This window comes from Cydia amplana, chromosome 27 (assembly GCF_948474715.1).
Source record: "Cydia amplana chromosome 27, ilCydAmpl1.1, whole genome shotgun sequence".
Classification (NCBI taxonomy): Eukaryota; Metazoa; Arthropoda; class Insecta; order Lepidoptera; family Tortricidae; genus Cydia; species Cydia amplana.
In genome coordinates this window covers 6100101-6127443 of record NC_086095.1, presented here as the reverse complement: position 1 = coordinate 6127443, position 27343 = coordinate 6100101, and the positions used below count along the sequence as shown (strand labels likewise).

The 27343-nt window shown below is 39.0% G+C and overlaps 3 protein-coding genes across 3 annotated transcripts in view; 1 reads left to right on the top strand and 2 right to left on the bottom strand.

The window, feature by feature from the left end:
- The window catches only part of LOC134660498 (ankyrin repeat domain-containing protein 50), a 99736-nt gene extending 99014 nt beyond the window's left edge, over window positions 1–722 (bottom strand). The window contains exon 1 of the mRNA XM_063516268.1: window positions 333–722. The gene's annotated coding sequence lies outside the window, so the exon portion shown is untranslated. The remainder of the gene's footprint in view (window positions 1–332) is intronic.
- A 1658-nt stretch (window positions 723–2380) lies between these two features.
- Window positions 2381–2833, bottom strand: LOC134660406 (U6 snRNA-associated Sm-like protein LSm2). The gene has a single exon (XM_063516144.1). The coding sequence runs from the start codon at window positions 2764–2766 to the stop codon at window positions 2479–2481; it is 288 nt and encodes a 95-aa protein (XP_063372214.1). The 5' UTR covers window positions 2767–2833; the 3' UTR covers window positions 2381–2478.
- A 1393-nt stretch (window positions 2834–4226) lies between these two features.
- The window catches only part of LOC134660424 (uncharacterized), a 54791-nt gene continuing 31674 nt past the window's right edge, over window positions 4227–27343 (top strand). Inside the window, exons 1-19 of the mRNA XM_063516165.1 lie at window positions 4227–4335; window positions 4565–4716; window positions 5431–5563; window positions 7974–8081; window positions 10472–10731; window positions 11834–12009; window positions 12598–12735; window positions 13019–13156; window positions 13440–13577; window positions 14166–14275; window positions 14568–14724; window positions 15705–15802; window positions 16992–17099; window positions 17934–18007; window positions 18467–18620; window positions 19022–19187; window positions 21415–21546; window positions 22475–22659; window positions 25416–25585. Coding sequence (XP_063372235.1) covers window positions 4243–4335; window positions 4565–4716; window positions 5431–5563; window positions 7974–8081; window positions 10472–10731; window positions 11834–12009; window positions 12598–12735; window positions 13019–13156; window positions 13440–13577; window positions 14166–14275; window positions 14568–14724; window positions 15705–15802; window positions 16992–17099; window positions 17934–18007; window positions 18467–18620; window positions 19022–19187; window positions 21415–21546; window positions 22475–22659; window positions 25416–25585 — 2690 coding nt within the window. The 5' untranslated portion in view covers window positions 4227–4242. The remainder of the gene's footprint in view (window positions 4336–4564; window positions 4717–5430; window positions 5564–7973; window positions 8082–10471; window positions 10732–11833; window positions 12010–12597; window positions 12736–13018; window positions 13157–13439; window positions 13578–14165; window positions 14276–14567; window positions 14725–15704; window positions 15803–16991; window positions 17100–17933; window positions 18008–18466; window positions 18621–19021; window positions 19188–21414; window positions 21547–22474; window positions 22660–25415; window positions 25586–27343) is intronic.

The window sequence follows — 27343 nt, the reverse complement described above, 5'->3', positions numbered from 1 at the left end:
ATAACATTTACTTTTATGGCACTACCTTTCAAAGGAGACATTGAAATGGCAGGTTGAAGATCATATATCAATAAACATTACCATAATAATAAACTGTTTGTCGGCCGCATCATAATAAAGTAACACATCCGACCTGCATTCCGCTAATTGAAGATAATGAGATGCCGACATATCGCGGAAATTAACACCTAACATAAACATTTGAGATAAAACAAAAGCAGTGCGTGACTCATCAACACACTGTAAGCAGATGTATGAAAATGTATTAATGTAATATAAAACTAACTCATGATCAAAACAGACGAAGAAAAACAATTAAAAAAGCAACTTACTTTTTTAAAACCTGAAGCTGAAGGCAGGCCAAGGAAAGTGTTTTAGTCTCTTAAAAAAACACTGATAACTGCACATAAATATAAGAGCAATGAACCTAAAAGACGTCACTTCACTGTACACCCACGATTACAACCATTCACGTCCATTTTGTGAGATAATATCAATTAATTATTTACATTTTGGAATCACATGTTAGACGCTGTAAGAGTATGATGTATGAAAAATTATATGTATTGACGTTTTACTGTATTTTACAAGTAAACGCGTTCATCGTTTATTGTTAAAACTGAGGCACACTACACTCACTCGCGGCGAGAAATGTTTATAGAAAGCTTTAATTCAAGGAATACGAAGACAAAATAAATGAGACGAGCGTAAAGTAGCTGAGACTAAAGCCCTTGCTACACGGTCGCCGACAAGCCTTCTAACCGTCTGACCTTGGTCTGTCCTTGGTCAGTTTTGGTCAAATTTTGTTGGTAACAACTGTCTACACGGTCCGTCCAGACCAAGGCCACGCGGTCTGAGGGGCTTGTCGGCGACCGTGTAGCAAGGGCTTATAGTATACAACAAATTGAAGCGATATGAAAATGTTGACAGTGTCAAAAAATTAAGTCTACCATTGGTTATTTTTACCATATAGGTAATTACTTCATAATTTATAGAACAGCAATACATTATTTATTAATAAAAATGTAGAAAAGTAATAAGTTGTAAACAAAGAAGCAAACATATGATCGTAATAAGAATAAATATTACCACTGCAACTAATACTGCAATGGCAAGGCAACCCTTTGCTACCAAACTTCATTGCAATGGTTAAAAATAGATGCATAGTTAACATTAAGTTCTATAAATTTATGTAAGTACCCATATTTAAATTTTTCCTATAATAAATGAATTTAATACGCGAGTATGTACTAAATACAAACTCATAAATAAAAAATACCCATGCTCATTAGCTGTACTATTAGTGCAGCTACTGAACCATAGATGGCGATATATATAATTAATGTTGCGATTCAATAATAGATGGCGTGGGTATATAAGAAGGAAACTGCTTGTAGGCTAGCTAGAATATCCACAGTATTTATCAGTTTTTAGCAGATTACATAGACTTCTAGATTGCAAGTGAAAGACCTAATTTATGTACCGAAATCTAGTTAAATAACTTTTGTATCAATCATATTTATTAACCTAAATATAAATAAAATATTTTACAGACTTTATATTTTCTGTGCCTGCACCATGCTGAATTGGGGATTCTTATGTGGCTTATTATAGTTATTGTGTATTATCTGTTACCAAATAATAAGATTTCAATACTGAATACTATTGCCATCCAACATGCTAACACAGCAAGTGTGTTGGGCACCTTTGCACCCGGTGCAGCTCGTGTAGGTCTTTTGGATTGAAATATTTTATTTAGTATAGTTTAGGTTAGGTATTTATTAAATTAGGAATATGTATGTTTTATTTTTATGATTTAATAATACTACTAATTTTAATTCTGTAAATAAGTAAATTGTATTTCCAAAAAAAAAACTATTACATAGCTTAAAGAATTTTATAGGAAGTTGAAATAGGATATTATTATAAGTTTGTGCGAAAAAAAGAGAAGTCATAGAATGGCTTTCTTATATTCCACGACTCTTCTCTTTCTGCACAGACTTAGTTGATTTGTAATAAAATTAAAGAGAATAATTATTAAATAAATAGATAAAGTAAATCTATAACATAATTAACTTTTACTATTTTAGATATACTTGAATAGTCCATCAGCACCTATAGGAATCACTACATTGTATAAAACAAAGTCGCATCCCGCTGTCTGTCCCTGTGTATGCTTAGATCTTTAAAACTACGCAACGTATTTTGATGCGGTTTTTTATAGATAGTGATTCAAGAGGAAGGTTTATGTATAATTTGTTAACCCGTGCGAAGCCGGGGCGGGTCGCTAGTTTCTTATAAATTTCAGTACCATATTCATCATCACTTCACACATTGTCCTTACATATAAATTAGATATTGAAAAATTAAAACAATAATAATCAATATAACATAGTTTTATTCAAGCTTACACTTATTATATACACGTACTTAACGACCAAACACTCCAAAATAAATTCTAGGACTTTGAGGTTATGTTCATCTTGTAGAAACCGTGGCTTCTTTCCTGGCAGCGTCCTGCAAAAGCTGGGTATCCACTTCGTCTGCTGGTAACTGCACGTAGCGGACTACAGAGCCCCGGATAAAACAGTTCTTCACTGACAACATATGCGGATATTTGTCCGGGTCGATGACGCTGATGTCCGAAAGCTTTATATTCAAGTATTGATCGACAGAATGTAATGTTCCACATATGCTCAGATCATTCTTTAACTCGACTACAACATCTTTTCCCACAAGAGACTTGAAAAAGGAGTAAAACAGCATTTTTATGAATTAAAATTGTTAAAAGGCGGCACAACAGAGCACAACAGACAAACAATTTTAAGTACCACAGATAAAGCAAGGCAAACATTGTTGACATCTAGCAATTTGTCCCTTAAGGGCGCTAGACACAACCGTACGAAACCACGAACTGGCAAGTGAATTGAAGAGATTTAAAAACTCAAACGCATGAACGCAACCATAATTTATTAAATTTGACAGTTGACATGACATTTAGTCAAAGAGTATAATAACTATATATAGTAAAAGAGAGCCAACTCGCGATAAATGTCAAAAAACGTCTACACAAACGCTCCAAGCGGAATTTGACCAAACTAACCTTTACGTATGTGTGCGTGCACAGTGCACACATGCATACTAATAAAACTATGGCGCCTTTTTCCTTGACCGTTTACAGTGAACTACAAATTTGAGGTTTCCATTCTTTCACCTTATTGCAAAGCAATCACGTGAAAAATGAATACACCTCATTGTAGTACACTGTACACGGTCAAGGAAAAAGCGCTAATATATTATGTAATACCTAATTACCTATTCATGCAGTGACGATTTACTACAACCTATTTATTTAGTATTTTATAAATGTTCACACCAAAGAATACTTTAGTCGCAAAAGTAAAAACACGGATGTATAAAAATGGCATTTATTTTTCATTACTTACATGCATAACAAACCATAAAAAATATATTTTCTACGGCTACCACTTATAGTAAATTAGTTCGAAATATAACAAATCCACTATTAAAACTTAGACCACACTTGGACGTAAATTTGACTAGCTATAGCACATGCCACGAAGAATTGACGCGTTTTGGAGTAATTTTGTTTTGATTCGCACAGCCGATAAGGCAGTATCGTTTTTTTCTCCCAGGCGCACACATTTTCATCAATTTATAGTGATTAAATTAAATTATTAATATATAATTTCAGAAAATTTAAGTTTTCTGTTTGACTTTTATAGTTTGACGGTTACTATGTTTTTTTGTTTTAACGTTTCCTTTCACGTAGGGCACTTGGCGAATCTATTTAGTTAGTTGTTGTTAATAAAAACGATTATATTATGTTCATATAAATAAAATGATATTAAAACTAATATAAACGATATAAAAAATGTGAGGTACTTAAATTACAGAAAATTTTAAACGTTTTATACTTGAAACGGAATTTGTGTCAAAAATGCAAAGACAATTTTTTTTTTCTTTTTAATAATTATGGGTTGGATGCGAGTTTTTTAAACACATGTTTTTCCGCGGTGGCGCCATCTGTTTGATTCATTTGGAAGCATCAGGTGAGGAAATATTGCAGTGACATGATGCTACTGCGGATACAGCGCTGATTTCCATACATAAGGTTTAAGTTTCCTGCCCCTGCATTTAGTTTTCTGTAAATAAGCGGGCAAAATTGCTGCTTTAGGTTAAAGATTTCAATAATAAAATAATTAATAAATAAGATTAATTATGACTGATGTGAAAATTAAAGTAACATTCGTTATTCCTAAACACTGCAGCAACGAAAATGATTGTTCCGAAGACATGCTTATGGCCTATACGGTACGTTATTGTATTCATACTTTTGTTTATAATAGTTTGACGAGAATTTACGAATTCCCATGTTTAAAATTTAGGTACAAAGTGTTTTTTTTACTTAAATAAACCCTCGAGCTAATAAATAAATCTCTTTGGTTCTCAGAAAATCTACGTTCTTACTTAAAACAAGTTATTGAATACTACTTACTGTGTTTTCTTTAAGAAGTCACTTTGGACCGTTTTTATTCTTCAGGCATGTGAAAATCACCGTGGAGGAGGGCTCCAAGCACAGTGGGCGCATGAGAAGTCGCTCTCATTTGACCGACCACCCATGAAGAATGACATTTTCGTGTTATCAGAGTTTGAGGGAGATCTGTATGAGAAGTTGAAGGCTACGAAGTGTTTGTAAGTATTTTGATGAAGAAGCTTCGTTTCAAAGAAGTAAGAAACCATTACATGTTATACACATCACTAGTTGTTAACATATTTCTCACAAACGCAATTTTTGAGACCTAAAACTAGGGAATGTATACTGGTAAATTTGTATACAAATTAGCAGTAAATTACCAGGGTGTTTCATACTGAGTTTTTACCGGTTGCATTCCCTACCTAAGACCCAGGTTCCTATAGGTCTACCACTTTGGGCATTCACTAGGTGGCACGGTAGCACCAGTTTTAAATCTCATTATATTCAAATAATAAAATGGCGGGTATCATGCATATTTTACAAGCTTTTATTTAGTTTCACCTGTCCCTTTGTCTGTCTGTCTGTCTGTAATCAAATCTTGCAAGTTAAATTTGATCCACGTCCCGGTTTCCGATTGAGCTGAAATTTTGCATACACATGTAAGTCGGGTGACAATGCAATATTACAGTACCATCAAGCTGATCTGATGATGGAGACAGGAGGTGGCCATAGGAACTCTGTGATGAAACAACGCAACCTAATTGTGTTAGGGGTTTTTAGAATTGTCTCGATGAATATTAGTTGTCTGTCATAAGAAAAGTACAGTCAGCGATAAAAGCTTGTACCAAAAATGAAATTTTTGCCAAAAACTTATTACATATATTATTGGTAGTAAGTATGTTCTCTAAAATATCTTTACTAATTTGGCCTAGATTGGTTGGTCCCCGATGCTTGTCCTGCTCTCTCACCGAGGGCAGCCCCATCCCATCCAAAGGGCATCCCGTGTACACAGTGGCCATGCGGGGTTTGATTGTTACCCTCAGTGGACTTTCTAAGGAAGCAAAGGTAGTCATAGTCATAGTCATTTATTTATAATATTTTAAATATTACATGTCAATTTATTTAGGTATTAGGTTCCGTTGTTATATAATATTCAAATTAATTAAGTAATCAGCTTAATTAAGATATCAAGATAGGTACAATTACAATGTCAGTTATTCAATGAAATTAGATACATTACATTATTATTAATAAATTACATTTACAAATTATTCGGTAGGTCAAAAAAATCTTTAACATCGTAAAAAGAGTAGTCCAATAGCCATTTTCTTATTTTTTTTTTTAAACATTTGTGTACTACCCGCAAGAGGTACGTAAGAAGTTACAGTAAAAAAATTGTTAAAACATGCTTTTCAGGTTATGGAACCTAGGGTATGGGTATGGACCCATAGGCCATAGGGTAAAAACAGGACCCTATTACGACCTTAGGGGGCTTCACTGTTTGTCTGTCTGTCACCAGGGTGTGTCTCATGAACCGTGATAGCAGAGTAATGTATTTCTGTTGCCGTTGTAACAACAAATAGTTACTAAAAACAGCATACATTTAAGTGGGCTGCCCATACAACTAACGTGATTTATTTGCCGTTGCAGACTGTGCAAGTGTTAAAAACGTCAAACTTCTATGAAATTATGACGTTTAAATAACACTTGCATACTCTGGGCTATCAAAATCGATGTTCATTTAGCTTGGTCTAACCCTAGCACAGAATAAGTAATAGTATTATCATACAGAACGGCCACGCACCGCCCCGCCCCGACTCGCATTACCTCGCCCCGTGCTCGCCCCGCGACATGAATCTGCCGGACTTCTGGCGTGCTCTCAGTAAAGCGACTTACCCACACATACACAATGACGCGTGTACAGACGTGCCTCGCACACATATAAACGCAAATGATTTTTTATGAATGAATGAATGAAATCGTTTATTTCAGGCAACTAGTGGCCCATACATAAATACCTTAAAACTAGCATACATATTATAAAAATATAACTAAACACTAAAAAACACATTATGATTGCGATGCATTACGCAACCCCGCAGTGTCAGGGAGCCGGCCGCGGAACCGCCGAAACTTGACACCCTTCGGCCAAAACTCCTCCTTGGTGAAGGTCGCTAGATGTTCAGTCGGAACGGTCACCACAAACGAGTTAAAATTCGCATTGTGTCGAGATTCCAACTTCGCGACCCTCAGGATGAATCCGGTTTTTAGGGTTCCGTACCCAAAGGGAAAAAACGGGACCCTATTACTAAGACTCCGCTGTCCGTCCGTCCGTCCGTCCGGCCGTACGTCCGTCCGTCCGTCCGTCCGTCTGTCACCAGGCTGTATCTCACGAACCGTGATAGCTAGACAGTTGAAATTTTCACAGATGATGTATTTCTGTTGCCGCTATAACAACAAATACTAAAAACAGAATAAAATAAAGATTTAAGTGGGGCTCCCATACAACAAACGTGATTTTTGACCGAAGTTAAGCAACGTCGGGCGGGGTCAGTACTTGGATGGGTGACCGTTTTTTTGCTTGTTTTGCTCTATTTTTTGTTGATGGTGCGGAACCCTCCGTGCGCGAGTCCGACTCGCACTTGGCCGGTTTTTTGGTTTATAAATTAAAAAAAAATAAAATTAAAAAGCTTTTTATTTCGGACAAGATATCCATATTACAATTACAAACAAACAATGAGGGTACACACAAAGATTAACACAATAAATTAACATACAATAAATTAAATAAATCATTCCTAAATAAATTAAACTATATTAAATTAAATTAAATTAAACTGGGCATGTGGCGCGTGAGATTTCGCCCAGTGTCCAAATATTGGGCTCTCATGGGCCCCTGCGACCGCGCTCAAGAGCCCGTTGGTGCTGCCGCGTACACGACGCATCAGAGGGCCTACCGCGAACCACGTTCGACGTGTTGTCTCTCTGTCGCACTTGTAAATTCGTACGTAAGTGTGACAGGGAGGCAACACGTCGAACGTGGTTCGCGGTAGGCCTTCAGGGACGCGACGCGTTTGCGCATAATGGCATGGAAATCGTCCGTGTGTGCCTCCGCGAAAATCCCCGGTTTATGTATGGCGTGTCCGCCCTGTGACTAGTATCATAGAGAAAAAAATACATAGAGTGCTCACTCCATACATCAGTTTTAGTACCAAAAAGACTATTAGCATCTAGTATCGAGTAGCGGAACTATCAGTACTGCTACTTGACAATAGATGTAGCACCGACCGGAAAGTCTTATGCTGTTGAGATAAGACTGTCCGGTCGGTGCTACATCTATTGTCAAGTAGCAGTACTGATAGTTCCGCTACTCGATACTAGATGTAGAGACTGAAATTAATAGTCTGAACTGATGTATGGAGTGAGCACTCTTGTCTTACTTATTTCTCTATGCTAGTATGTTAACAATTTCCAGACTAATCTAAAGCAGAAGATAGAATGGATGGGCGGCTCCTACAGCGCGGTCTTGTCCTCAGAGACCACGCATTTGGTCGCCACGAACGTGTTCTCCGACAAATACATAGTAAGTTAACATTGGCTATTTGACTGTATTTAAAATAAATTATTTTACAGTACATAATATGTACTGTAAAATAATTTATTGCCCTGCTAAGCCGAAAAGCGCTATCTCAAAAGAAAATTCATTGCTAACTTATACTTTAGTTTCTATACCTGAGAATTCCATTTTCAAAATCATTTGTTTGTGAGATAGCGCTACTTGGCTTAGGAGGGTAGATATGGTCCTATTGTCCCGCACTAGTGCGTAAAATAGCACTTTTCGTGTGATGTCAAAAGTTTAAAGGGCCATATGTACTCTAAAACGTTGTATGATACACGTGCGAATAGGTAATTCGGAACTCGTGTCGATTAATTTGTCGCCACTCGTTTCGAATTTCCTCTTTTCCGCACTTGTATCGTAAATAACTATTATACCATGCATGAAATAAAGCACCAGAAGATTAATAGAGACACGTAGATAGCAGTTATTTTTATTTATAGACACAATTTATATTTTTAAACCCGTATAAAACTAAAGAGTAGGTAATTTGATGTGACGTCACATGCTAGTGTTTCATATGAATTCCACAGTAGCAAAATCGTTTTGACAGTTCGAAAAAAGTGACTGATTTAACTAGTAGTCAAATACCCTGTTGAAGCATATTAACCCTTGAAAATCAAGAACACTTAAAGTCGTCGTTATTAGTCGTTCAACTATACTTCGTTTTTTTTAGCATTAGAAATTAGGTAAACAATTTTGATGTGTCTTTTAATTGAAAAACACATTTTAAAAATAAGTTACGGCAAATATGTAACAATTATGAATCTAATACGATCATTTATATTCTTCTGCTTTCATAAGTAATAGTTTTTGATTTTTAAAAAGCGTTTTTCAATTTAAAGACATGTCAAGATCGCTTACCTTCTTGCAAGTTCTTTCTAATGCTAAAAAAAACGAACTATACAAACAACAACGTCTATCAATGGACCTTATGCCTTTGTAATAAGGTCCAATGATGGACAGTTAACAGTGTGAGCAATGAGCACAGCGCCAAGGACAACTTTACTATAGGTGTTATGGCGGACACTGTCAAAGTAACCTTAAGCCCCCATTCCCAAGGGCGCTTTTACAACGCGCGTTAAAAAAGCGTTTGAATCAGGGATGTTACAGAGCTCCGTTTCCGTTTCCGTTAAGTCGGAACTTCCGGTTGGTATTACACATCCGTTTCTGTTCCGGTTCCGTTACTTTTGAAACGGAAGTTATATCGGATGTCAATGCTTAGCGCGGCAGCGGGACATGAGCGATGTACATCAAAAACAAACAGGTTTATACCAGTCATTCGCTCATAGCCCCGCTTGCCACGTGCTGCAGTAATTAGATGTTCTGGTTTATCCGTGTTTTCGAATTTAAAGTACCTATTCGTATGTGTTGTATTGTGTAATGTATACCTACTGATAGTACTGACTCAGGTTCCGGTTCTGGTTCCGGTTCCGTTTTCGGTTCCGATTCCGTTTCTGGTTCCGATAAACTAATTTTAAAACATCTGGTTCCGCTTTCGGTTCCGATAAAACCACATCCGTTACATCCCTGGTTTGAATGGCACAAATGGATACATTCACACAACAGCGTTGGCGCTTTTTATCAAGCGTTGTTGGATTTTCGACTTTAAGCCTTGGACGTTAAATCGAATTTAGAGTGCGGATAGATTCAAGCGCGTTTTTAACGCGCGTTGAAAAAGCTGTCGTGCGAATGGGGCTAACACTTTCAAGTAAGGTTTACATTAGCTCGCTTGCGCCCGGGACCTTGGCGTTTCAGTGATGTTTGTGCATCGGGTCTCTATTGTTTTGTTTCCCAAAAAGTTTTAAGTCATAATGTTTGCCCGCATTTTCGTTAGTCATCGTTCATTTAGTTCAGAAACGCGTCACTTTTCAGGATTGCCATAAAACAAACCTTTTTTTTTTTACATGGGGAATGCTTCTACGCATACCGCTAACCTAACCTATCTATAGGATAACCTAACGAAAATCCTGAAAAGTTAACGGTTATAGTTTTATTACTAATGATCATATGACAAACGATACATTATGACTTAAAACATTATGGGAAACAAAGGGACCCCTTGTGTATGACATAAAGCGTCCAAAATGTAACCTGATATCTAGAACCCTTCCCTTGTTGGAATTGTTTGAATATTTAGTTACCTCCAATCATTTATTTCCTAATTCCTCCACTATCTTAGGTACTTAGGTATCTTAGGTAGGGACTAGGTTGTCTGGAAGAGATCGCTCTTTAACGATAAGACCGCCTGTTGTTTACCTCCGTCTGCATGTATTATTTGTGTTTCCATATACATTTATTCTGAGGTTGTGCAATAAAGAGGATTTGTATTGTATTGTATTGTATCTTACCCACAGAAAGCAGCTGAACGCGGGATCCCAGTAATGAAAGACACCTGGATCCCCGCAGTGTGGGACGCTTCGCTCAAACTTGACATCAACGGTGCCTCGCCAGAGTTCACCGCACACCGCTTGCCTCCATTCGCCAACTTGCAGATCACAACATCGGGGTTGAATACTCATGATAAGAAGCTGATAATGAAACTGGTTAATGCGAATGGTGGAGAGTTTTCAAGAGTGTTTCTGAGTCAGACAACTGATGTTTTGGTGTTGACCAAGTAAGTGATTTAAGCATTTTTATTATTACAAGCTTTAATTTAACTTGCAATGTACCTATGTAAATATGTAACTATGTTTGTACGGGGCAAATCTTGCAAGCTAAATTTGACCCACTTCCCGACTTCCAATGAAGCTGAAAATTTGCATACATATTGTCAGTCGGGTGACAATGCAATATTATGGTACCATCGAGGTGGCCATAGGAACTCTGCGATAAAACAACGAAACCTAATCGTGTTTGGGGTTTTTAGAATTGTCTTGATCAGTATTAGTTGCCTGTGGAAAGAAAAGTACAGTCAACGATAAAAGCTTGTACCAATAATGAAATTTTTGCCAAAAACTTATTTATTTATGTTTTTAACTATAATGGGGTTGGCAACTGTCAAAGGTTTGCATAGATGGCGCCATCATAGCTTGCCCCTTTTTCTATGAAATTTTGCTTAAAGGGCTGGCATCCAGGGCATTAAAAAAATAAAAATTTGACACTATTTTAGGGATTGACAGCGCAAGCTATGATGGCGCCATCTGCTAAATACTTGGACCTGCCAACCCCTTTAAATGTAAAAGGAAGGGGCAATGGGGGCCACCAATTAGTTTCTTCAGTGGTCCGGTTTTTAAAATAAATTGTCCACCGCTGTCCGTTTCTGCTTGAGTTTATTAAATAAGTAACAAAATAAGTATTTAAGTAAGAACAAAGTTCGGCATAAGTATTTTGTTTACTAGTAATTGAAAAATTGTTTCAAGTAAATATCTTGCATTGTTTTCTTACTTTATTTGTGTGTTGTACTCACAACTATACCTACGGGTAATTTATAATTAAGTAACCTATTTACTTTTCATTGTAATAGTCAACTTAGTAACGTATGAAATTTTAGGCCTATTTTTAGTCATTTTTGTAAGACTTATTTGTAAAAGGCTGTTTGTTTTCTAAATAAATAAAAAAATAAAAAAATAAAATAAAAATAATACGTCGGCGGTCCGCCATTTGGTGACCCCTGGATATCTGTCATTAAGCCATAGAGAGGGACAAACGACGATCACCAACTGATTAAGTTAGCATACGTTTATGATAGTCTTATAGTCTTTATTATATTTTTTTAGGGACTCCACATCGAGCGAAAAATACAAAGCGGCCCTAGAGTTCGGTAAAGTGTGCGTCACCCCGCACTGGGTAAAGGACTCGGCGGCCCTGGGCTTCGCTCTGCCTGTGTCGCGGTACAAGGTCACCTCCACTACAACTTCGTCGCCGGTACGAGACCGAGCCGTGCCTGACATGAGTGAGTTATGAGTAATAGCCAAGATTACTCCCTACGGAGTAATCCTGGCTATAATATCCGTTACTACTATTACATCAAGGAGTCATAGCCAGAGTAATGATCAAAATTACTCCCAAGCGAGTAATAGCCGACATTACTCCCAAGGAATTAAGAGGTTTACTCAAGTTCAAGTTTGTGTAGTTTTTTAAAGAGTCAACGCGCATGTGAGACGCCTTGTGTTGGTAACAAGTTTTTTTCTATATGTGGTAAAAATTAGTTCACCTCCACTACAACTTCGTCGCCGGTACGAGACCGAGCCGTGCCCGACATGAGTAAGTTATGAGTAATAGCCAAGATTACTCCCTACGGAGTAATCCTGGCTATAATATCCGTTACTACTAACTATTACATCAAGGAGTCATAGCCAGAGTAATGATCAAAATTACTCCCAAGCGAGTAATAGCCGACATTACTCCCAAGGGATTAAGAGGTTTACTCAAGTTTGTGTAGTTTTTTAAAGAGTCAACGCGCATGTGAGACCCCTTGTGTTGGTAACAAGTTTTTTTCTATATTTGGTAAATATTAGTTAGAAATACAAAGCGGCCCTAGAGTTCGGCAAAGTGTGCGTCACCCCGCACTGGGTAAAGGACTCGGCGGCCCTGGGCTTCGCTCTGCCTGTGTCGCGGTACAAGGTCACCTCCACTACAACTTCGTCGCCGGTACGAGACCGAGCTGTGCCCGACATGAGTAAGTTATGAGTAATAGCCAAGATTACTCCCTACGGAGTAATCCTGGCTATAATATCCGTTACTACTAACTATTACATCAAGGAGTCATAGCCAGAGTAATGATCAAAATTACTCCCAAGCGAGTAATAGCCGACATTACTCCCAAGGAATTAAGAGGTTTACTCAAGTTCAAGTTTGTGTAGTTTTTTAAAGAGTCAACGCGCATGTGAGACGCCTTGTGTTGGTAACAAGTTTTTTTCTATATGTGGTAAAAATTAGTTAGAAATACAAAGCGGCCCTAGAGTTCGGCAAAGTGTGCGTCACCCCGCACTGGGTAAAGGACTCGGCGGCCCTGGGCTTCGCTCTGCCTGTGTCGCGGTACAAGGTCACCTCCACTACAACTTCGTCGCCGGTACGAGACCGAGCTGTGCCCGACATGAGTAAGTTATGAGTAATAGCCAAGATTACTCCCTACGGAGTAATCCTGGCTATAATATCCGTTACTACTAACTATTACATCAAGGAGTCATAGCCAGAGTAATGATCAAAATTACTCCCAAGCGAGTAATAGCCGACATTACTCCCAAGGAATTAAGAGGTTTACTCAAGTTCAAGTTTGTGTAGTTTTTTAAAGAGTCAACGCGCATGTGAGACGCCTTGTGTTGGTAACAAGTTTTTTTCTATATGTGGTAAAAATTAGTTAGAAATACAAAGCGGCCCTAGAGTTCGGCAAAGTGTGCGTCACCCCGCACTGGGTAAAGGACTCGGCGGCCCTGGGCTTCGCTCTGCCTGTGTCGCGGTACAAGGTCACCTCCACTACAACTTCGTCGCCGGTACGAGACCGAGCCGTGCCTGACATGAGTGAGTTATGAGTAATAGCCAAGATTACTCCCTACGGAGTAATCCTGGCTATAATATCCGTTACTACTATTACATCAAGGAGTCATAGCCAGAGTAATGATCAAAATTACTCCCAAGCGAGTAATAGCCGACATTACTCCCAAGGAATTAAGAGGTTTACTCAAGTTCAAGTTTGTGTAGTTTTTTAAAGAGTCAACGCGCATGTGAGACGCCTTGTGTTGGTAACAAGTTTTTTTCTATATGTGGTAAAAATTAGTTCACCTCCACTACAACTTCGTCGCCGGTACGAGACCGAGCCGTGCCCGACATGAGTAAGTTATGAGTAATAGCCAAGATTACTCCCTACGGAGTAATCCTGGCTATAATATCCGTTACTACTAACTATTACATCAAGGAGTCATAGCCAGAGTAATGATCAAAATTACTCCCAAGCGAGTAATAGCCGACATTACTCCCAAGGGATTAAGAGGTTTACTCAAGTTTGTGTAGTTTTTTAAAGAGTCAACGCGCATGTGAGACCCCTTGTGTTGGTAACAAGTTTTTTTCTATATTTGGTAAATATTAGTTAGAAATACAAAGCGGCCCTAGAGTTCGGCAAAGTGTGCGTCACCCCGCACTGGGTAAAGGACTCGGCGGCCCTGGGCTTCGCTCTGCCTGTGTCGCGGTACAAGGTCACCTCCACTACAACTTCGTCGCCGGTACGAGACCGAGCTGTGCCCGACATGAGTAAGTTATGAGTAATAGCCAAGATTACTCCCTACGGAGTAATCCTGGCTATAATATCCGTTACTACTAACTATTACATCAAGGAGTCATAGCCAGAGTAATGATCAAAATTACTCCCAAGCGAGTAATAGCCGACATTACTCCCAAGGAATTAAGAGGTTTACTCAAGTTCAAGTTTGTGTAGTTTTTTAAAGAGTCAACGCGCATGTGAGACGCCTTGTGTTGGTAACAAGTTTTTTTCTATATGTGGTAAAAATTAGTTAGAAATACAAAGCGGCCCTAGAGTTCGGCAAAGTGTGCGTCACCCCGCACTGGGTAAAGGACTCGGCGGCCCTGGGCTTCGCTCTGCCTGTGTCGCGGTACAAGGTCACCTCCACTACAACTTCGTCGCCGGTACGAGACCGAGCTGTGCCTGACATGAGTAAGTTATTTATTATGCAGGGAGTTATAGTCAATATTACTCCCTAGGGAGCAATAGACAATATTACTCCCTCTAAAGTGACTTGCACCACTGCGTTCTCGCCGGTCAGGGACTGAGCCGTACCGGACATGAGTAAGTTGCTTATATTACTCCCTAAGGAGTTATGTCAACTATTACTCACTTTTACTAATAGGTACATAACTACATATTCTGGCTATTACTCCCAGAGTCCCCGCTCTTGGGAGTAAAAATGGGTAGCTGTGCCGGATATGAGTAAGTTATTTCTCATTTAGGGAGCAATAGTCAGTATTACTCCCTAGGGAGCAATGCACAATATTACTCCCAAGGGAGCAATCCATACTAATATTATAAATGCGAAAGTGTGTCTGTCTGTCTGTCTGTCTGTTACCTCTTCACGCTTAAACCGCTGAACCGATTTAGTTGAAATTTGGTATGGAGATAGTGTCCCGGGGAAAGACATAGGGTAGTTTTTATCCCAAAAAATCACCCTTTAAGGGTGTGAAAAGGGGGGTGGAAGTTTGTATGGGGAATCGTTAAAAAGCAGATTGTGTAAAAATAAGCTACCCAAATTACTAACTCCACGCGGACGAAGTCGCGGGCAAAAGTTAGTACACAATATTACTCCCTCTAAAGTGACTTGCACCACTGCTTCCTCGCCGGTCAGAGACCGAGCCGTGCTCGACGTGAGTGAGTTACTTATCACACATGAAGTTATAGCCGATATGGGGCATTATCGATGAAAAGGGACCTTATTGTCGATGGCGCTTACGCCGCACAGTGTCCCGTGGCCTTGTATTTATATCGGCGCATCGTTAATAATGGCGTAAGCGCCATCGACAATTAGGTCCCCTTTCATAGATAACGTCACATATTATTCCCTTAAGAGTAATATTGTCTATATTACTCTCAAGGGGATAATAGCCTTATTACATGAAATGTTGTTTTTTTTTTGTTGACAGGTTTAAATCTTACAAGGATAACTAAAGAAGGAAAACCTAGTAATTTTGTGGATGAAAGCAAAATGGCGGATTCTATTATGCTATCAGGAACCACTAAGGTAAGATAGTAAGAGGAGTGTAAAAATAATAATATTGTACCTACTGATGTACCTAAGGAAACTTTCCAAAATTGCGAAATGTTTCGGAAATTTAACGTAGGAAAAATTCGGAAATTTCTTACATTTTTGTATGAGAATTGAATCTTTCCAATTTTAAATTTAAATTTCCCATATTTCCTAGTGAAAGTTTCATGAAATTTCCGAGAATTTATAGAATTTTATGGAAACTTTCCGCAACTTGCACATCTGTAATTTTACCTACCCAGAATAGTTATTTACTATACAAGTGCGGAAAAGAGGAAATTCGAAACGAGTGGCGATAGATTAAAACACGACCGAAGGGAGTGCTTTAAATCGACACGAGTTGCGAATTGCCTATTCGCACGTGTATCGTACAGCGTTTTACAGTACATATGGCACTTTAAACTTTCGACATACGCACGGAAAGTGCTCATTCCCGCACTAGTGCGTAAATAGCACTTTTCGTGTGTATGCCAAAGTTTAAAGGGCCATATTTTAACATTTTCGAAAACTGATCTAAGAGTTTTTTGTTGAAATTTATTGTTATAATAAATGCACTGTTGTGGCGCAAATCAAAATATTTCATTCATACCAAGCATTGTTGCAAAATAAAAAAAATTGTAACATCTTCCTCACGTTGTCCCGACTTAGCCACGGCTCATGGGACCCTAGGGTCCGCTTGGCAACTAATCCCGAGAATTGGCGTAGGCACTAAAGTGTTATTATATGGAACTTGCTAACTATGTAAACAAACCGCCATATTAAAAATGTCTCTGAATGTCAATTTACTAGTGACTTTTATTTACATAGAATAGAAATCATTTATTTCGAACAAAAGTCCATAATGTGTTAGTAACATAAATACTAAATATCTGGGAAAACATAAAAAAACTCGAAAATGCGCGTTTTCCCAGAGATAAGACCTAGCTAGATCGATTTTTCGTCCCCAAAAACCCCCATATAGCAAATTTCATCGAAATCGTTAGAGCCGTTTCCGAGATCCCCGAAATATATATATATATATATAAATAAATAAATAAATAAACAAGAATTGCTCGTTTAAAGGTATTAGATTAGATTAGCAAGTAAAAAATTACATAGTTAGCACGTTCCATAGAATGACGCTTTAGTTTTTAGTTTTTTTTTTTAATATTGTTTTTTTTTTTAGTTTCAAGATTCCAAGAGAGATTCAAATGTGGACGAAATTCAGAAAGCGTTCGAAGCTTTTGACGTCGCTGCCATCAAAAAGGCTGGGCCCATCTTTGACGGCTTTTGTGTAAGTTAGCTTTCCTTATCATTTTCATGTACAGACAAGGGATGTTGCGGATGCCGATTTTTAGGGTTCCGTACCCAAAGGGTAAAAACGGGACCCTATTACTAAGACTCCGCTGTCCGTCCGTCCGTCCGTCCGTCTGTCACCAGGCTGTATCTCACGAACCGTGATAGCTAGACAGTTGAAATTTTCACAGATGATGTATTTCTGTTGCCGCTATAACAACAAATACTAAAATCAGAATAAAATAAAGATTTAAGTGGGGCTCCCATACAACAAACGTGATTTTTGACCGAAGTTAAGCAACGTCGGGCGGGGTCAGTACTTGGATGGGTGACCGTTTTTTTTGCTTGTTTTGCTCTATTTTTTGTTGATGGTGCGGAACCCTCCGTGCGCGAGTCCGACTCGCACTTGGCCGGTTTTTTTTATTAATAGTTATATCTACAATCAACATTACTATTTTAAATTTAACGACTGGTCTGGCCTAGTGGGTAGTGACCCTGCCTGTGAAGCCGCGGTTCTGGGTTCGAATTCCCGTGAGGGCATTTATTTGTGTGACGAGCACAGATATTTGTTCTTGAGTATTGGGTGTTTTCTATGTATTTGTATATTATATATATCATTGTCTGAGTACCCACAACACAAGCCTTCTTGAGCTTACTGTGGGACTTAGTCAATCTGTCTAAGAATGTCCTATAATATTTATTTATTTATTTAAATTTGGAACTTTCTTTTATTTCTATATGAGTTCAAAACTCGAATTTAATTTGTACTTGTACAAGTACACGTGGTAATACGAAGAGAAAATATAAAAAAAAAATATCTTTTAAAATACAGATCTGGGTGAGCGGTCTGGATGGGATGCCTCGCGAGCGCGCTTGGGCGTGCGTATCTAAAGCTGGGGGCACGAGGTAAGGATATTTACACAACTGTAATATAAGGATTTTCCATTTTTAACTAACTAACGAACTAACTATTACAGCTCAGCGACCCAAAGAGGATCTTGGCCTCCCAAACGAGAGCGCACCACTTTTCCCGGTTTTACCACTTTTTCCATTTTACAGACTTTTATTTTAATTGCAACGAAATTATTGATCTTGCTTTGGTATCATATTGACCGTCCGTCCGTCTGTCACTAGGCTGTATCTCATGAACCGCGATAGCAACCGCAACTGTCTAGTTGAAATTTTCACAAATGATGTATCTCTGTTGCCGCTATAACAACAAATACTAAAAATAATATTTAAGGGGGGCTCCCATACAGCAAACACGATTTTTTTGCTCTATTTCTTGTTGATGGTGCGGAACCCTCCGTGCGCGAGTCCGACTCGCACTTGGCCGGTTTTTTTAATTCTTAACTTGTTTGTCAGGTACGACGGACCAAACTCCAGAGTGACTCACGCGGTCTCGTGGGGTGCTGCGGCGGCGGCGGCGGCGGCGGCGGCGCTGCCCGCAGTGCCGGTTCTATCCCCGCTGTGGCTCATACGGAGCGTCGAGGCCGGGAGAGTATTGGACGAGGCCGAGGTATGAACAAAAATAACTATTTAAATTTAAACAAAAAAATCATCATCTTCCTCGCGTTGTCCCGGCATTTTGCCACGGCTCATGGGAGCCTGGGGTCCGCTTGGCAACTAATCCCAGGAATTGGCGTGGGCACTAGTTTTCACGAAAGCGACTGCCATCTGACCTTCCAACCCAGGGGGTAAACTAGGCCCGTATTGGGATTAGTCCGGTTTCCTCACGATGTTTTCCTTCACCGAAAAGCGACTGGTAAATATCAAATGATTCGTACATAAGTTCCGAAAAACTCATTGGTACGAGCCGGGGTTCGAACCCGCGACCTCTGGATTACAAGTCGCACGCTCTTACCGCTATGCCACCAGCGCTTGCGTTTAAAAATATGTTATCATTTAATTCATTTTCAGTTTCTCATAAACACGGAGCCAGCCACGCCCCGGAAAGCGAGTCAACCGCCCATAGCAGCCGCTTCCCCTATGAGCAAACGAACATTGCAACTATTACTACCCCCACCAGAACCTATAGTGGAAGAACAACCACAACGGGATCATATAGTCGATCATTATCTAAGCCGTAAGCCAAATGTTCTATATTTAGTACTTCAGGTTCCAACAGTAGCGGATATTACAATATTACTACCTCCAGAACCGATGGTGATAGAAAGGCTACAAAAGACCATATACTCGATCATTATTTAAGCCGCCAGTTACGAAATATAAAAATAGTTGTGTAATGTAAGTTCAAAAAGCCAAATGTTCCATATTAGGAACATTAGGTTCCAACCATAACTTACCATAGCTTGTCAGCTTGTTGTGACGAAATAACCTCGAGAACCGACAGAAGATAAAGTTTTAAATGCCAAATGTTCTATATTTGGGACATTAGGTATGTACAGTAAAGATAAGATAAAGATAAAAGATAGTTTATTCAAGAGTTTATAAATAAGTATGTATACAATTTTTCACCTTATTGTAATGGATTAAGGTAAAAAAGAGTATACATACATGTTTATGAACCCGACTGTATGTACCAAAACATTTTAGAACCAAAAATGACAAAACAATCACAACGTAACCATATGTCGACCACTATCTAAGTCGGAAGTTCAAAATGCCAAATGTTCTATATTTAGTACATTAGGTCGCAACCGCACCTATAGCCGCCGCGTCCCCTATGAGCAAACGGACGTTACAACTATTACTGATCATATAGTCGATCATTTTTTAAGCCGTAAGTTTAAAATGCCAAATGTTCTATATTTAGTACATTAGGTCTCAACCGCACCTATAGCCGCTGCGTCCCTTATGAGCAAACGGACATTACAACTGTCACTACTTCCGCCAGAACCTATATTGGAAGAACAATCACGACGGAATCATGTCGCCCATCATATATCTTAGTCCTAAGTTAAAAATGCCAAATGTACTATATTTAGTCTATTTGGTCCCAATCACACCCATAACTAAAAAAATGTTTGGTCCCAGAGATATATATGTCGGCGGCTGATCGTAATATCCGCCAGATCATGAAATTCCTAGGCATATCGTGTAACGTAAAAATCATTGTCTCGTTCCCTAAGTCGACGAAGCCCCGCCACGCGGGGCTCCTATTTCTGGACAGTTTGCCCTTCGGGCATCTGAAGCAACCTAGCGAATATATGTGGAAAATATCCTATAGTTGGTCAAACCAAATTGTCAGTAAATAAGAACAAAAAAAACCGGCCAAGTGCGAGTCGGACTCGCGCACGGAGGGTTCCGCACCATCAACAAAAAAACGGTCACCCATCCAAGTACTGACCCCGCCCGACGTTGCTTAACTTCGGTCAAAAATCACGTTTGTTGTATGGGAGCCCCACTTAAATCTTTATTTTATTCTGTTTTTAGTATTTGTTGTTATAGCGGCAACAGAAATACATCATCTGTGAAAATTTCAACTGTCTAGCTATCACGGATCGTGAGATACAGCCCGGTGACAGACGGACGGACGGACAGCGGAGTCTTAGTAATAGGGTCCCGTTTTTACCCTTTGGGTACGGAACCCTAAAAACTACTCATCCTTTTCTTTTGGGTGCTAGTACTAGTGTAAGACAAAGGTAGTATGATTATCTCTGTCTATGTTTGAAATGAGACAGTCCTTTGACAAACTATACCTATCTATTGGTTTAATGTGACACCCGTCAAAATACATCGTTAAGCTTTGGATTCCTCCGAAAACGGTGCCGTCATATTACGGCCGCTATATAGCGTTGACTGACGTCACTAGAACGTTGTCTATGTAAACAAGATGGCGCGGTTTCCTAGACGGCGTTACGTTACGTTGATTGTCAACGTAACGTAAGATGACGGCCGTCATGACGGTGTCGATAGTTTCGTGAACGTTTTATTAGATAGCGGTGACGCCATTTTGAATAAATGACACGAGATTTGAATAAATGATTCCGTACTACGATTATTTTCCTCTTCTGATGATATTTCATCCTCCAAGTAAATTATAGATGATCAAGCAAATCTTGTCAGTAGGAAAAGGCGCGAAATTCAATTTTTTTATGGGACGTTATCCCATCGCGTCTACATTTTTCAAATTTGCCGCTTTGACCTTGGTGGATGACGGTGTGTTATGACGCCGTGGTACTTTCCACATGTCGCCACCGTAAAGACTGCCGTCTTTTGCGGCCGCTATATGACGGCCGTCATATGACGGCACCGTTTTCGGAGGAATCCAAAGCTTAACATTACGATCGGCCGTTGACATATATATAGGATAGAATAACAACATGAAATAGTTGACCCTTTTCTTTCAGAACACCTGTCACAGCAACAAGCGGCCGAAGCGAGCAAATCACCGGAACCCGAAAAAAAGGAACCCTCTCGAAACGATGACGACACGGCCGTCACCGTCTCAGAGTTCACACAGTATGAAAACATATTCAAAGGTTTGTAAAACCATAGAGAAAAAAATACATAGAGTGCTCACTCCATACATCAGTTCAGACTATTAATTTCAGTGTCTACATCTAGCATCGAGTAGCGGAACTATCAGTACTGCTACTTGACAATAGATGTAGCGCCGACCGGAAAGTCTTATCTCAACAGCATAAGACTTTTCGGTCGGTAGCGACATCTATTGTCAAGTAGCAGTACTGATAGTTCCGCTACTCGATGCTAGATGCTAATAGTCTTTTTGGTACTAAAACTGATGTATGGAGTGAGCACTCTATGTATTTTTTTCTCTATGGTAAAACATAGCTTAATTCATCATCACTACATAGTATAAAACAAAGTCGCTTCCCGCTGTCTGTCTATGTATGCTTAGATCCTTAAAACTACGCAACGGATTTTGATGCGGTTTTTGAAGTGAAAACTTCTTTAGCGGCGCTGTGCACTTTTTGAGGTGGGGAAAAAAATGTTAAACTCGAGACAGCGTAAGACGATCACGTGACCGTAAGGTTTAGATGGCCACCCATTTAGATGGCATTTAAATCAATAAAGAAAAACTCAATGACATTACATGAAAAACTGTTACATGTAATGTCATTGAGTTTTTCTTTATTGATTTAAATGCCATCTAGTGAGTTTCGCTCTAACTGGTATTAATATAACTCGAGTACTAACAGTGATGTGCTTAGGGGTTTCAAGTAATTAACGCTAACGCTAGATGTTAACCTCAATTATACATAGTGCATTTTGCACTAATCATTGAGTTTTCACTTCTGCCGGCACTCCCTGAGTGGAACCCGTTGTTTTTTTTATATATAGAGCGATTCAAGAGGAAGATTTATGTATAATTGGTTAATTTTTAAAACATAGAATTAATTTTCGAAAGCGCTTCCCTAACTCCAATGTATTTAATGTCTATTCTAGATTTAATATTCGAAGTGCAAGGCCTAGAGGACGAGGCTATATGCGAGATCGGCGCGGAAATCCGAGCGGAGGGAGGGGTGCTAGCGGCGGCGGGGGCGGGCGGCACGCACGTACTTGTGCCGCTTGACTTTGACAGTAACCAGCTGGTTACTAAAGGCGCCGAAGCGGTTACTGTGTTCTGGGTGGTGAGTGTTAAAAAATAGTTATTTACGACACAAGTGCGAAGAAGAGGAAAGTCGAATTACCTATTCGCACGTGTATCGTACAACGTTTTACATTTACAGTACATTATCATCATCTTCCTCGCGTTGTCCCGGCATTTTGCCACGGCTCATGGGAGCCTGGGGTCCGCTTGGCAACTAATCCCAGTAATTGGCGTGGGCACTAGTTTTTACGAAAGCGACTGCCATCTGACCTTCCAACCCGGAGGGTAAACTAGGCCCGTATTGGGATTAGTCCGGTTTCCTCACGATGTTTTCCTTCACCGAAAAGCGACTGGTAAATATCAAATGATATTTCGTACTTAAGTTCCGAAAAACTCATTGGTACGAGCCGGGGTTCGAACCCGCGACCTCCGGATTGCAAGTCGCACGCTCTTACCGCTAGGCCACCAGCGCTTCAACGTTTTACAGTACATATGCCCCTTTAAATATTTGACATAGCCACGAAAAGTGCTTATTTACGCACTAGTGCGGGAAAGTTGCACCATATGTACTGTAAAAGTTTTTGAAGTGAAAACTTCTTTAGCGGCGCTGGGCACTTTTTGAGGTGGGGAAAAAATGATAAACTCGAGACAGCGTAAGGCGATCACGTGACCGTAAGCCCCGTAAGGTGGCCACTCATAATTTAAATGGCATTTAAATCAATAAAGAAAAACTCAATGTTATTTGACATTTATGTTGCGGACTCCTTTTCAAAACCTATACTTACCTTTTTACACACTCTTTACCTATGTTCAAATAATTTGACGTTGTCATGGCAGTATGTAAATAAACATGTCAATGAAAAAGTGTGATCTTACTTGAGAATGATAATAAAAATAATATATAATAAATAAATAGAATACCTCCGCTAAACGCATGTACCGTGTTACCGGGCGTTGGTAACATAGTGAGGTGAGTTTTCACTTCTATCGGCACTCCCGGAGTGCAACCAGTTGTTTTTTTAAACATGGTTTAATGCTAGAATTATATCGACCGGGATATGAACCGTGATTACCTTTTGTATTGTTTTCGAGCTCCCGATAATTCGACGCAGTTACATGCATCTTGTTCACGGGTAACTGAAAATAGCTTCAGTTTCAGTTTCAGTTTATTTATTCAAGAACAATTTACATCGTGTTTGAATATTCAATATATATATACAGTTATGATTAGCCTAGTGGACAAAACAAAAAGCGGCCAAGTGCGAGTCGGACTCGCCCATGAAGGGTTCCGTATTTAGGCGATTTATGACGTATAAAAAAAAAACTATTTACTAGATCTCGCTCAAACCAATTTTCGGTGGAAGTTTACATGGTAATATACATCATATATTTTTTTTAGTTTTATCATTCTCTTATTTTAGAAGTTACAGGGGGGGGGGACACACATTTTATCACTTTGGAAGTGTCTCTCGCGCAAACTATTCAGTTTAGAAAAAAATGATATTAGAAACCTCAATATCATTTTTGAAGACCTATCCATAGATACCCCACACGTATGGGTTTGATGAAAAAAAAAATTTTGAGTTTCAGTTCGAAGTATGGGGAACCCCAAAAGTTTATTGTTTTTTTTCTATTTTTGTGTGAAAATCTTAATGCGGTTCACAGAATACATCTACTTACCAAGTTTCAACAGTATAGTTCTTATAGTTTCGGAGAAAAGTGGCTGTGACATACGGACGGACAGACAGACGGACAGACGGACAGACAGACAGACAGACAGACATGACGAATCTATAAGGGTTCCGTTTTTTGCCATTTGGCTACGGAACCCTAAAAAGCATGCAAAACATACATGATTATTCAATAAATAAATTCTATTATGACATTAACCGTTTCAACAAACAACCACAGCAAATTCATCATAAAGTAAGAAAATAAATAAATAATAATCAATTATACAGGGTGCTTCCTGTAACAGGAGCAATAAATTAAACTTAAGGCTGTACTCCTCAAACTGACCAACATTTGTTCAGCAACTTTTAAAAATTATGAATCCTTTAGAATTCCTCTTTTTCATACAAAATAAATATTGTCTTCAATGTACGCTGACATCAATGTGTTTGATGTTGCTTGTCACGCTTTAAACATAACAAAATTTGCAATACATTGCGTGTCAGAATAAACTTTAAAGTGTAATAAAAATCAAAACATGAGTTATTTTCAAAAGTTGCTGAACAAATGTTGGTCAGTTTGAGGAGTACAGCCTACAGTTTAATTTATTGCTCCTGTTACAGGAAGCACCCTGTATACTTAAGTTTATGTCAGCAACAATAAATAATAAGTGTTACATTAAAAATCACTAATGTCTAGCTGAGCTCCTAACTGAGGTTCATATCCCGGTCGATACAAATCTAGTGAAACTAACCGTGAATGATTCATAACTGTTATGGTTTAATGCCTCTGATACTAGAGAAATGAAGCTATTTTTGCATAATATTTGCCACCGTATACGTCCGAAACGAACGGAAAAAAAACTGATTTAAACTTTCACCATTTTTACACATTATTAAATTGTACCACGGGACTTAATCGCGTATAGAAGTTTTAAGATTTACCTCCGACGTTTCGAGGACGGCGTTGTCCCCGTGGTTGAGTCTTCTCCGAGACCACGGGGCACAACGCCGTCCTCGAAACGTCGGAGGTAAATCTTAAAACTTAAACACGCGATTGAGTCCCGTGGTACAATTTTAACGGAAAAATGTCTAAAACCTAGTTAATTTCCCAATTTATTTACAGAAAGACTGCCTATCCCGGCAAGAGGTGTGTCCCATAGAATACTACCACCGCCCCGTCCACCTCAAGTCTCCGGCCTCCAACCCGCTTCACGGAGTCGTGGCAAGCTTAAGTACCTACAGCGGCGTCGAACGGGCCTTTTTAGACGAATTAGCAAAGCTGTGTGGTGCTGCGTAAGTGTTTTTAAGCTATAATTCTCTTAATATAGTCATTCAAGTTATGAAAATGAAAAAAAATGAAAAAGTTCTTCGGAATTGGAACCCTTTTCAATTCTATAAGAGTTTAAAGTTCATTTGGAATGTGTCCTTTTAAAAGGACACTGGGACATGGGAGGTTATTAAAAACTAAGATAGGTAAGTCACCGGCCTCCAACCCGCTCCACGGAGTCGTGGCGAATTTAAGTACCTACAGCGGCGTCGAACGGGCTTTTTTAGACGAATTAGCCAAACTGTGTGGTGCTGCGTAAGTATTTTTAAGCTAAAATTGTCCATATACAGTCTCTAGTCTCTAAAATTTGAAATTTGGAACCTCTTTTAATTCCATTACACTTAAAAATCGATTTGAATTTGTCCTTTTAAAAGGACATTGAGACTTGGGAGGTAGTTTCAGTCTGAAGTCTGCGGTCTCCAACTCGCACTAAGGCGTCGTGGTGAGTTTAAGTACCTACAGCGGGGCCGAACGGGCCTTTTTAGACGAACTGGCGAAGCTGTGTGGGGCTGCGTAAGTATTTTTAAGCTATAATTCTCTAAATATAGTAATTCAAGTCATTTTTATAGTTATTAGGAATTTGAACCCTTTTCAATTCTGTAAGAGTTTGAAGTTCATTTGGAATGTGTCCTTTTTTAAAAGGACACTGGGACATGGGAGGTTATTAAAAGCTAAGATGTGAGGTAGGTAAGTCACCGGCCTCCAACCCGCTCCACGGAGTCGTGGCAAGCTTAAGTACCTACAGCGGCGTCGAACGGGCCTTTTTAGACGAACTGGCCAAGCTGTGTGGTGCTGCGTAAGTATTTTTAAGCTAAAATTGTCCATATACAGTCTCTAGTCTCTAAAGTTTGAAATTTGGAACCTCTTTTAATTCCATTACACTTAAAAATCGATTAGAATTTGTCCTTTTAAAAGGACATTGGGACTTGGGAGGTAGTTTCAGTCTGAAGTCTGCGGTCTCCAACTCGCACTAAGGCGTCGTGGTGAGTTTAAGTACCTACAGCGGGGCCGAACGGGCCTTTTTAGACGAACTGGCGAAGCTGTGTGGGGCTGCGTAAGTATTTTTAAGCTATAATTCTCTGAATATAATCATTCAAGTCATTTTTATAGTTCTTTTCTATTCTGTAAGAGTTTAAGAGTCCTTAGTCCTACAAGCGAGCGTTTTTTGCAATCTGTTACCTTTTTCATTCAAGATTACGACGTAACTATTAGTATTCATTCAAAAACTGATAACGTACTTAAATAATCATTTCTTAAACTAGCAAGTAAGACCGTTCAAGTTGACATTTTCTCTTTTTAAACCTAAAATAAATGAGTTTTCTTGGGAGGCTTTTTCAAAATTTGCAGTGAGAACTGTCGTTTCGGTTCTCAATTTTGCAGTAAACAAGAATCATTTGATACAGAAATGATTACAATTCAATTCACCATATCTTTTACGAGCGGCTAAGACTATTGAAAATCAAAGATTCATTAAAAAAAATGGATATTTAACCTTCCGAACTTTCTTCATTTTTTGGGTGAAAACAGGGTTACATTATATTTTTTTATCGCAAATTGTACTATTATTTTGCCCTAAAAATAATATTATAGCAAACTATAACTATACGTTAACCCATAAAAAAATAATCATAACTATAGGACCTACCTTGCCGTAAATTTATATTATTTTAAAACACGTATAAATCACGCTGCACCGACGCCGCGCGCTCATTCTCCGCCGAGGC

Excerpts from the sequence above, each read along its gene's own strand:
- LOC134660406 (XM_063516144.1), bottom strand. The coding sequence starts at position 2,766 with ATGCTGTTTTACTCCTTTTTCAAGTCTCTTGTGGGAAAAGATGTTGTA.